The sequence below is a fragment of the Cebus imitator genome, unplaced genomic scaffold (genome assembly GCF_001604975.1).
Source record: "Cebus imitator isolate Cc_AM_T3 unplaced genomic scaffold, Cebus_imitator-1.0 Scaffold56, whole genome shotgun sequence".
NCBI lineage: Eukaryota > Metazoa > Chordata > Mammalia > Primates > Cebidae > Cebus > Cebus imitator.
This window is the reverse complement of record NW_016107371.1, coordinates 3,594,633-3,607,204: the sequence shown is the minus strand read 5'-3', so window position 1 is coordinate 3,607,204 and position 12,572 is coordinate 3,594,633. Positions and strand designations below refer to the sequence as shown.

The 12,572-nt window shown below is 35.2% G+C and overlaps 1 protein-coding gene across 3 annotated transcripts in view; it reads left to right on the top strand.

Moving 5' to 3' along the window:
- The window catches only part of LRP12 (LDL receptor related protein 12), a 98,306-nt gene that overhangs the window by 70,612 nt on the left and 15,122 nt on the right, over positions 1–12,572 (top strand). For all 3 annotated transcript variants that reach the window (XM_017528979.2, XM_017528978.2, XM_017528977.2), the window contains one exon: positions 6,767–6,902. In XM_017528979.2, coding sequence (XP_017384468.1) covers positions 6,767–6,902 — 136 coding nt within the window. The remainder of the gene's footprint in view (positions 1–6,766; positions 6,903–12,572) is intronic.

The window sequence follows — 12,572 nt, the reverse complement described above, 5'->3', positions numbered from 1 at the left end:
ATGTGGAAAAAAGCCAAGCAGTTATTTAAGCCCAAAAATATAACCACATTTTGCAGTTAAGAAAGACAGCGTCTATAGGGTTTTCATATTTTTTCTTAAACTCTGAAAACTTCTACATCTGGTTATTTCGAATCTTTGGCATGCCGGGAATAAGATCTTACACAATTTTGCATTGTACCGACAAGATTCCTTTATTTGCCAATCACGTATAAACTAATTCTTAAGGAAGAATTAGCCAGACCGTAGTTGAAATAACTATGTTTAAGCATTAGAAAAGGTATGAATAGAATGAATATAAGCAAAAGAAGGTCAAGCTTGATGTATTTTAAACTGAGAGTATAGTCAAAATGTAGAAAGACGAAGTTCAAACCACCTAAACCATGTAAAGATTTTGGTCTCAAACAAAAAGAGATTTAGTTCCTAAAGTTTTGTGAGTTTGTGTCCAAACCCTATCCTTCCCGTGGCTTTTATCTGTGTCAGGTAACCAGTTAATCACGACAGAATTTCTCATTCTTTCCAGTGTGTAATGGTACCCAGCAGTTACTAAGTAAACAGTCACACATCCTCTTTCAGTCACTGTCCTCTTTCTCACTTAGCCTGAACGCAGCCTTAGTTGCCATCTCAGTACAGCATCCCAGACATTACTAGCAACTAATCTGATTTGACTTATCACATAATATTGTTTACTGATAATTTACTGTAATGCAAGCAGTGTGCTATGTCTTTTACCAAAATAATTGTATGTAATCCTTGGAACACCCTGTGTACTAGTATTTTAATCCCCATTTACAAGTGAGGAAATAGAGTAAGGTTTTTTTTGTTTTGTTTTGTTTTTGTTTTTTTTGAGACGGAGTCTCGCTCTGTCGCCCAGGCTGGAGTCAGTAGTGCAATCTCGGCTTATTGCAACCTCCGCTTGCTAGGTTCAAGTAATCCTTCTTTCACAGTCTCCTGAGTAGCTGGGATTACAGGCATGCACCACCACACCCAGCTAATTATTTATTTATTTACTTTTTAGTAGAGATGGGGTTTCACCATATTGGCTAGGCTGATCTCAAGCTCCACCTGCCTCAGCCTCCCGAAGTACTGGGATTACAGGCGTGAGACACTGCGTCTGACCTGAGACTCAGGTTTTATCAAATTTATCAATATTATAATAAGTCACCTCAAATCTATAATATAAAATGAGTAACAGTAGTATAAATTTAATAAACTAAGAAAAATGAAATTACAGGTGATAGTAGGTACTGGAGCTGAAGTATTAATGATAAGTTGGAACTGGGAAGTCATTTATAAAGCACTGAAATAATGAAAAAATGGAGGACCCAGAGGAGGTCCATTGGAACATCAGGGCAGATGTGTAAGAGATAAAACAGGCCTTGGTTCCCTAAGAAGTGGTGAAGGGGCAGGCTCAATTTCTGACTGAAATTTCCAGTGTTACTCTGTAAGGCCTAACTTATTTCCTGAAAATTCTTCAATTACCTGTGGTATTCTTCAGTTTCTTTTTACTTACATACCTGTTCCATCAACCAAATGCTGCTAAGACAATATAGATTCAGAATATAGGATATTCTGAAATCGGATTTGGGAAATACACAGGTCTGATCATGTTGAATTTGAAGTTAGAATGTCCAGTGGGCATTTGACTATGCAAAGCCTCCGGGTTAAAAATTTTAAACTCATGACAATAGTTGAAATTGTAGAAATGTATGAAATCTTCCATTGAGGGTAAGAAGAGCAGAGGGCTTTGGAATTAACCATGAAACCAGTGTCGGGCTGGCTGGCTGGCCAAGGACAGAGGATCTAGTGCTAGAAAGTTAACACAGAATAGAATTAGAAAGAGAATCAGAAGAGGTGATATCCACAAAATCTGGATAGAATAGTTCCAAGTCTGGGTAGTCGGTGCCAAGGGCTCCAGAAAGATCAGGTACCTTGGGGATGAGAGTCCATTGTATTTAGCAGTGAGGTCACTGATGGCCTTTGCCTGCTAGCATAGTTTCTGTGGAAATAAGGTCGGAATTGAAAGTCAATTTCAGTGGGCCAGAGGGAAAATGCAAAGAAAGAAAGTGAAAAATTTATCAGTGTATCCCGATGAGCTCTCAGAAATATAGTGGGAAGAGGTGCATGATTGAGGGCTGAAATAGACTTTAGAGGTATTCAGATAGCAACTCTTTATTTTAACACGAGAAAATTATTAATAGTACCCCAAAAAGTTTAGTAATTTACATTATGCAAAGCCAGTAAGTGACAGATAGAACAGACAGCATATAAGTCTTCCGATTCCAAATCTGCCAGTATACATAGGCAAACTCTTAACCCAAAAGGGAGTTAAAAATTGGGGGAGTTAAAAATTGCTTTAATGGTTTCTTTTGGCTTTTCAAATGTATTCTTTCTTAGATATAGAAAGGAATACATTATGGCTATGCTGGAGTACATTTGTCTGCATACTCAATATATTGTACATGCAAAAATATGTTGATAAAAAGCCACTGACTAGATCTGGAGCCAAATTCCAAATTCAGTCATGTTGGAAATGTGCATAACTAAATCAATATATGTATTTATAACCAATTCAGGAAGAAACTTTATGATATTATAGTTTTGTTTTTGATTAGGAAGAATCATTAATATTTTAAAATAATATTATTAAAGTACATATTGAATTAGAAATATAAATATTGAATCTTAAAATAACCATTCTTATTTATAGGTGGTATGTCTTATCCTTGGGCAGTTTTATGGAAATCAAATATTAACAAAATGTATTTTTGAGTACCATACTAGAATCTTCTATTTTTGGTATAAGAGCACCACCTATGGGTTTCTCATGTACTTGAAATGTTTTTCCTAAAACAAAATTTAATAAAATTCTTTCTGGGTTTTCCCTATAATTAGTCTATCCATTTAGTCAAAGGTTAGGAAGGTTCTGCTTTGTCATAGATTACTCCCACCTTGTTTTTGGCTGTATCTCACTGCTGTTAAACCATTTAATAAATAGTCGAATACTTGTATGCTAGTACAGTATTACAATTCTGAGTTAAATGTAATTTAACTCAAAATTGCATTATTTTCTTGTAGGTGAATGTAGGTGAATCTTTTTAATAAAAATGTATAATTTTCCATATTCTTGGGAAAGGGTAATGATTGCTTTTGGCTGTTTATTTATATTTTCATGAACTTAAGGTTTCCTTTAGCGTACTATTGCAGAATGTTTTGGTAGGAGATAATGAAAAAGAAGGTGTTGTTTTGTTTTGTTTTGTTTTCTTTTCTTTTTTGTCACCAGGCTGGAGTGCAGTGGCATGCTTTCGGCTCACTGCAATCTCCATCTCCCGGGTTCAAGCAGTTCTCCTGCCTCAGCCTCCCGAGTAGCTGGGACTGCAGGTGCGCACCACCATGCCCAGCTAATTTTTGTATTTTTCATAGAGACGGGGCTTCACCATGTTGGCCAGGAGAAAAAGAAGGTCTTACAAATAACTTAGCTATCTTTTTATTAAATTATTGTAATGATAACTCAGAGCAAAGTGGAAGCAAACTCTGGTAGTTTATTATTAATACACTCTTAAAAAGATTACATTTGCATACATTTAGTCTTTTGCTAAAACATTCATTAAAATTAAAAATTTTTGGTAAGGGAGATTACTAATGAGACAGCAGCAACAGAAAAACAAAAAAAAGGAGACTTTGACTATGCCTTGGCAATGAGATGAATGCTAAGCCCTTGATGTATCTCTGTGCTGTATGCCATGAATCTGTTCTGAAAGCGATTTGAAACAGGATCCCTTTGGCAGTGCACCCTAATTCTTGGGCAGATCCATTTTAGGTATGAACTTTTTTTCTGCAGTATAATATACTTTTAAAGCTTTGATTGCATGTTTTCTTCAGGGAATAGGTTATTCTATAGAAATAAGAATTTAAGTAATATAGCTTATTTTATTTTGATCATATGGATAAAATCCTTTAAATTACCTAGTATACTTCCTAGCATTCTTAACCTAAATTGAACAGACTATAACCTCTGATACCAAAAAGAAAAAAAAAAAAATTGCCAGGCATGGTGGCATGTTCCTTTCAGTCCCAGCTACTCAGGAAGCTGAAGCAAGAGGATCTCCTGAGCCCAAGAATTCAAGGCTATAGTGTTCTATGCTAGTGCCTGTGAGTAGCCACTGTACTCTGACCTGGGCAACATAGTGAGAACTTATCTCTTAAAAAATGCCAGGACCAGGCGTGGTGGCTCACGCGTATAATCCCAGCACTTTGGGAGGCCCAGGCGGATGGATTACGAGGTCAAGAGATCGAGACCATCCTGGTCAACATGGTAAAACCCTGTCTCTACTAAAAATACAAAAATTAGCTGGGCATGGTGGCGCCTGCCTATAGTCCCTGCTACTCTGGAGGCTGAGGCAGGAGAATTGCTTGAACCCAGGAGGCAGATGTTGCAGTGAGCCAAGATTGCGCCATTGCACTCCAGCTTGGGTAACAAGAGCAAAACTCTGTCTCAAAAAAAAAAAGAAGGCTGGGTGTGGTGGCTCACGCCCATAATCCCAACACTTTGGGAGGCCAAGGCAGGCAGATCACAAGGTCAAGAAATCGAGACCATGCTAGCCAACATGGTGAAACCTCGTCTCTACTAAAAATACAAAAATCAGCTGGGCATGGTGGCACACACCTGTAGTCCCAGCTATTCGGGAGGCTGAGGCAGGAGAATTGCCTTTGCCCAGGAGGCAGAGGTTGCAGTGAGCCAAGATCGTGCCATTGCACTCCAGCCTGGCGACAGAGCAAGACTTAGTCTCCAAAAAAAAAAAAAAAGTCCTTTTTCCAAATTACAATTGTAACAGCAATATTTGGCCATCTCTTGGTTCCCTGATTTTAAACTACAGCAGAACTTAAAAAGCATGGAAGTTCAGGCCATGTATTATGCCAGTCATTTTGCCTGTACTGATTCATCTTTAACTCAGCAACTCTTAGATCAGTATGAATATTAATTTATTATGATGATATAATATGACAGTCTTACCTTTTGAGAGATGGGCAATAATGTGTAAATTATGAGCTCGTGGTTATTGAGTTTAGTATGTAGTGTTTATTGTATTTCTGAAAATTTACTCATCACTTCTGATAACTGTCTGTGTACCCCTGGCAGCTAGTCTCCCCACTTCTAATTTTCTGCTTCTAATCTGCTGTTAGTTTAAAACTCAAGTAATCTAATTTGTTGAAATTGTATTAAATAGGAGATTCTAGGATGTTAAATTCCACTAAAGGCTTAAACATCACGTATTTAATTGAGAAAGAATAAATTGTCACATTATCAACTGAATTCTGAATAGTGTTAACTAATACAACAAGAGTTCTGGATAATGCAAGAATAATCCAGGAAAGTGTTGGTATTAGTTTTAATTAATTCTATATGCATGAAGATTTTCCTCTGTGATATGCAGATATCTAATCACAATGATATTTAAAGCACTATTTCAAGACTTTATTTTTAAATAACTTAGGAATCATTCATAACCCTGTAATAAATAGCTTGGAAGTATCAATGGAATAAATTGAAGAACTGCTTTACAGTAATTTTGAATGTTTTACTGTCTTTATTCAGATACCCACTAACTTCTTAACAGAAATTACAATCCAGCATCTTGATGTTAGGTTTATTTAGAGTACCCTAAAAGCAGTATGAAGCTCCTAAGGATCTAAACAAAGTAGGTTAGTAAATATTGGAAAGGTGGTTTATAATAAAGAAAGTAAATCTGAAAGATGAGTTTTGAAAAAATGTGGATGGGTGGATGGATCAGTCTCCATGGCCAAAGCTAGCAATGCAGAACTCTTATTCAGTCATCCTATTTCCTTGCCTGCCCAAATCATGTACAATAGTCCCTTTTTATCTATGCGGGATACCTTCAGGACCCTCAGTGAATGCCTGAAACTGCAGAGTACCAAACCTGATTGCTATCCAATTTAATGCCTTTTCCATCTTAACTAAACATGTAGGCACTATGGCCATTAACTTTTGCAGTTTGCAGTTTGAGGTATGACAGCAAAACTGGCATCAATTTCTTTTTCCTTCTTCATAATTTCACGGATAGAAGATTCATTCTTACCTTAGAGGTCAGCCACCTCAGCATATGATTTTCTTTTTCTATTGTTAAGTTGAGAACTTTCACCTTTTCACTTAATGGAAGCATTTTACAGCTTCTCTTTGGCATATCCACATTACTGGCATCAGTGCTTTTGTGCTTTGAGGCCATTCATAATGGCAGCATAAGGGTGACTTGAACACAAGCACTTCAATACTGTGACAGTTGATCTGATAATGAGATGGCTACTAAGTAACTAATGGGTGGGTAGCATATACAGTGTGGACACATTGGACAAAGGGAAGATTCATGTCCCAGGAGGGACAGAGAAGCATAGCAAGAGATGTCATCACTACTCAGAACAGCACACAATTTAAAACTTATGAATTGTTTATTTCTGGAATTTTTTATGCAGTATTTTCAGACCACTGTTGACTGAGAGTAACTGAACAATGGAAAGCAAAATGTCCAATAAGTGGGACTACTATATTTAATTAGAATAAGGGCCTTTGTCTAGAAGGGAGGAAATTGAAATACCTCATTAGAATAATAAGTTTTTAAAGTTGATACTCCCACATCTTATTGGATATTATTTGATGTGTAAAGTTTTTGGTTTTTAAAAGATAAACACTGATTTACCTACTACTATTTTAAAAGTATAATTATAAGCAAAGATTGCTTTGGCTATCTTCTAGCTTGTGGAGAGACTCCAGAGCAAATTCGAGCACCAAGTGGCATAATCACAAGCCCAGGCTGGCCTTCTGAATATCCTGCAAAAATCAACTGTAGCTGGTTCATAAGGGCAAACCCAGGCGAAATCATTACTATAAGGTAATTCTATCTTTCCGTATTATTATATCATTTATTACAAAACACAAACTCCATTTTCATTTATTATCACTTAACATGCAGTAATATAAAAAGGTTTTTAAGGAAATGTAATAAAGAATAGCTATTGGTGTCATCTTAAGAGTAAGAATAACAGCCCATCTGGTATGTGTTTTGAGTATTTCTAAGGGTGGTAATGTATTTGCATTGAATCATCTATATTCTTCTAAGCTAGTTTTTAACAAAAGATACACATTTGCAAAATACCTTATTAGGATCAAGAATAATCTTTGGCAGTAGAACAAATAAACAAAACTCATTAATTCACTTGGATATCTAGCCCTTAACCTTGGTCTCATTAGTAGAGCCTTCTACCTAAATGAGTTAAAACACGGTTGTCGTGCATGTCTGTATATGTGTATGTATGTATAAAACTTGAAACAAGCTGATAATGGAAAAATACATCTAGAAAAATCTTTTTTTATAACTCAAAACAAAAGAACATTTGTTAAGAATACAAAGTGAAAGGCATTCTTAGGGGAAATAACTGTAAATTTAAGATTCTAGGAATAAATGTGACATAAATAAGGAAGATTAAAATTAAATTTTAAAACATTTAGCAAATTACTTGCAGAGAAAAACGGTACGGGAACAAGACAGTGAAGAATATCTTTAGTAGAACTAGATATTGCTTGCTTAGGAAAATTGTATCAAGGCTATTAGGAAAAACATGCTTACCTACTGGGGGAAAAATATAGTGTGCCTGAACAAAGAACTGCAGTTGGAATGAAAACACAAATAAGAATGTCATTTCCATCACAGAAAGAGTGTAGTACAAAGGCACCTTCAACCTGCTTTCATGTGTAACATTGTATGGATAGGAGGCATAGAATTTTAGATTTGGAAGAGACTTTGGAGATCATAAACTTACTCTTTCATTTTAGGTTTTCAAAATAAAGCTTATACATTTAGTCTACTTTCTCATCTCTTTCATCTTCCTTTTTTGTATTTATTAACTAATGAGGAAACTCCAGTCTCTTTTGAGGAGCATAATTGTCATCTGTCCCCTTTTTTGGTGGAAGCCATAAACAGGGGCCGTAGTCTGTTTTCCTTTTATTTTTCTCTACCCTACATTACCTCTTCTGGAACCCTGGAGTTTGGCACATACAGAAGCTGTTGTTCTTCTCCTCCATGCAAAGTGTTTTTCTTTTGCCTGATTGAGTGGTAGAATGCACCATTAAGGTTATCTTTCTGCAACAGTGTCAGTGTTGGAATGTAAATAATGTATCTATTTTCTGTTACTTGTAGTATGACTAAGTATAAATGTGTTTACAAAATAACATTTTTACCACATATTAGAGTTTTTAGCATAAAACTAGAATTTATAGACAACTTTATCTTTTAACCTAAAAATTAAACTTGCAGCTTATAGCTTAGTTTTGTAAAACTTGAAAATCTTACCAGCACAGAAGAAACTGCATGAAATACTGCCATGTGGTTTTGATCATGTATTGATTGGATCCTTGAGATTTCAAAGATACACTGAAAACCAAGGACAATACTGAAATGCAGAGTAAAATTGAAGTGAACCCTTTAGCTAAAGAAAAATTTCCTGAATTCTAGAAAGGAGCAATGAATTTGGATGAATTTGTATTTATATAGATTTTAGTGATTGTTCAAATTCTTTACTGAAGTCATTATCATGGTAATACCATATAACTTGAAAAAGATGACATACATGCATATACACAAAGACAAGTTTTCTATATCATTATTGATACTAATCTTAAATGATTCAAAAGAATATATGCCATAATTAAATAGCTCTTTTAGACATACAAACGCATCAGTATTAGGAAATATTAATTTGCCATGTTAACAAGTGAAAACAAAAAGTATATGATTGTCTAGTGTACATAGATGCCTTAAAGCATTTTGGTAAAAAAGAAAATCAGCATTCATTCCTGAATTTAAAATAAAAATTTCAAATTCTTAGTAAAATGGAAGTAGAGATTTTTTTTTAATTTGGATAGAAGAGGGAAACAAAAGTTATGGAGTACAAACAATACTGAGAGCTATCTGTATAAAACTTGCTGAAGATGGTAAAATAAAGATATTTTTACTTATCTCCCTCAGAACCCACTGTAATCAGCAAAGGCCACCTCATCCATGGGGAAGAGAGGATTGAATCCTAGCACTCTGCTTGAAGCTAAGGACTAGGGACAGGCAATTTTGCTCAATACAAGAGACTGAAAAATCTTTCACAAACCACAGCCTGAATTTTATATGGGACTGAGAGCTGAGAGGGCATAACCTAACAAATATGAATAACTGTGTCATCTACTGACTCCATGACAGGATCTGTAATATTCTGAACCATCATTTAGACATGTTCTGGAATGTAGACCCAAGTACGGGAATATAGAGGACAAGAGGGTTAAAAAAGAAAGAAAGCCCAAAAAAATTCCGTAAAATAAACCTATAAACCAAAATTGTAGAATGGGTGAAAAAATTGAATGCTGAGAAAAACAGTCATACAAAATTAAGTTGAAACTCAAATTTACTCCAGACATTTTAAAATGTATTCTGTCAGGGAGTCTTTACTTAACTTTCTTTATGCCATGAACACCTGCCGGTCTGGTAAACCCTATGTATTCTTTCCCAGAATAATATGTTTAAATTCATAATATATATAGAATTATACCTATCAGATTTTAAAAGTATTTGTAATATAGTAATATATGCATATTTATTAGCACATTAACAAAATCAAGTGATGATTAATTTCAAAATAAAATTTTTAAGTGTAAATACTATTTTTAAATATCTGTAAAAACTGAAATGTAACATAAAAGTATCTCCGATTTTGAATAGTGGTAGAGTGGCAGGTACTGTAAATACTGTCATGGTTGGTTGTTTCTAAGTGAAGGAAATGTTAAATTTTAGTAAGAGGTTAGTGAAAATAAAGCTGTAAATTGTTTCCATCTTATTTGTGATTTTGAGGGGACAGAAGAAACACTGAATACTCTTTGTTAGAAAAAAAGTGTGTTTTAGCTTTTTAATTAAAATATCAAAAGTTAGCCACTGATTAAAAATAGAAATAATATTGAGCATTTAAGACAGGAAATGGAACTTTAAAAATATATTCAAAAAAAGACAGAAAGCCATGCACGGTGGCTCATGCCTACAATCCCAGCACTTTGGGAGGCCAAGGTGGCCAGATCACTTGAGGTCAGGAGTTTGAGACCAGCATGCCAACATAGCGAAACCTCATCTGTACTAAAAATGCAAAAATTAGCTGGGCATGATGGCGTGTGCCTATAATCCCAGCTACTCAGGAGGCAGAGGCATGAGAATTGCTTGAACCCGGGAGGTGGAGGTTACAGTGAGCCGAGATAAAGTGCCACTACACCTCAGCGTAGGCAACAGAGTGAGACCCTGTCTCAAAGAAAAAAAGTAAAGAAGGAAAATGAGTACTCTCTCTCAATTAGAAAGGTTGTAACACACCGAAAACCAAACTAATACAGAATGTCTAAAAACAAGGAGATGTGCCAGGCGCCGTGGCTTGCACCTATAATCATAGCACTTTGGGAGGCTGAGGCAGGCTCAGGAATTCAGGACTGGCCTGGGCAACATGGCAAAACCCTGTCTCTACAAAAAATACAAAAAATTAGCTAGGTGTAATGGCATGTTGCCTGTAGTCCCAGCTACTCAGGAGGGGGATCACCTGAGCCCACGAGGTTGAGGCTGCAAGTGAGCCGTGAATGCACCACTGCACTCCAGCCTGGGTGGCAGAGTGAGACCTTGTCTCAAAAATAAAAACAAAAACAAAACAAGGAGATAGAAAAGGTTAGCTTTGGAGCTGCTCATCAAGAGAAAACTAGTGTAGGAAGATTAACATCAGTTGTAATTGTGCTTAAGGCACAAAATACTAGCAAGAATTGTGGTAATCTAGCAGGAAGATAAAACAGCAGTAAATTTCATGTACCTACATAGCCTAAAATACATGCAAAACAAAATGTGGAGACTTGCCCAGCAAATTTGACCAATCCACAATTGCAGTGGGAGATTTTTAATACACCTTTGATATTTATTTCAACAAAGAATACACACTCTTTTCAAAGACATGTGGAACATTTATAAAAATTGATTATGTTTTAAATCACAAAGGCACTCTTAATACATTTCAAAGACTCTACATCATTCAGATTGTGTTTTCTTACCACGGTGATTGTGTTTTCTTACCACGGTGCAATTAAAATAAAGGAAAAAAATAACAAAACCTGTATGTTTAGAAATACATTGCTAAATAACTCCTGAATTAAAGAGGAAATTACAGTGGGACTACATATTTTTTAAATAACCATAGTGAAAATAATACATATTATAACTGTTAGAATACATTGAAAGAATACTTAGAAAAGTTTACAACTTTAATGCATTGGTTTTAAAATTAGAAAATAAATAAGCTCAACATTTAACTCAAGAGTTAAGGAAAAGAATTACAGGGTGAGTTTTAAAGTAGAAATAAAGACTAGAAAAATAAGCAATAAAATTCAATAAAACAAAAAGCTGGCTTTCTGAAAAACTCAGGAAGATAGACAAAACTCAAAGCAAAACTGAAGAAAAAGAGAAGAGCAAAAGTGTGTATAATTATAACCATAAAATTTTTTAAAGTCATAAGAAATTTTTAAGTAGTTTTATGTTAGTACTTTCGTGCAAGTAGATTAATTGGATTATTTTCTAGAAAATATATGTTACCAAAATTGATTCAAGAAGAATTAGAAAACTGATGAAATCAGTAGCTGTTGAAGAAATTGAATCAGCATTCAAAATAAGACTCTAGAACTAGTTTTATAGGCAAGTTTGGCCAAATGAATAGAAAAGGAATTTCCTTGACCTGGTAAAGGATGTCTGTTTAAAAATTTTAAAAAGCAAATTTAATGTCAAAGTTAATTTTAGCACCAAGGACCAAGATGAGAATGTGTGTTTTTACTGCTTATGCTAGAATTTCAAGTCAGTGCCACAGGTAGAAAATAGCCATATACAAAAATGGAAAGGAAGAGATAACTTTTATTTGCCAGTTACATGTTTGTTTTAAGCAGTTTAAAGCAAACTTAAGAGCACAGATAGGAAAAAAAAAGTCTTTAAATTGTATGAAATGTCTTTAAACTGTATGAAAGTACTGTGTACAGAGCTTTGTAGTAATAGATTTTATTATTAACGTAAAATTAATTTCTGAGAAAATTTAAATGATCAAAAGTTTAGAAAACACTGATTAAACCAAAAACATTAAGAAATTGAAACTCTCTCCCTGACTCAATATATTTTAAATAGGCACAGGGCACAAATATGTCAACAGTGCTTTTATTTTGAAAATTATTACGGGCCAGGCGAGGTGGCTCACGCCTATAATCCCAGCACTTTGGGAGGCTGAGGCAGGTGTATCACGAGGTCAAGAGATTGAAACCATCCTGGTCAACATGGTAAAACCCCATCTCTACTAAAAATACAAAAATTAGCTGGGCATGGTGGCACACACCTGTATGTAGTAGTCCCAGCTACTCGGGAGGCTGAGACATGCTTGAAACCAGGAGGCTGAGGTTGCAGGGAGCGGAGATCGTGCTATTGCACTCCAGCCTAGGTAACAAGAGTGAAACTCCATCTCAAAAA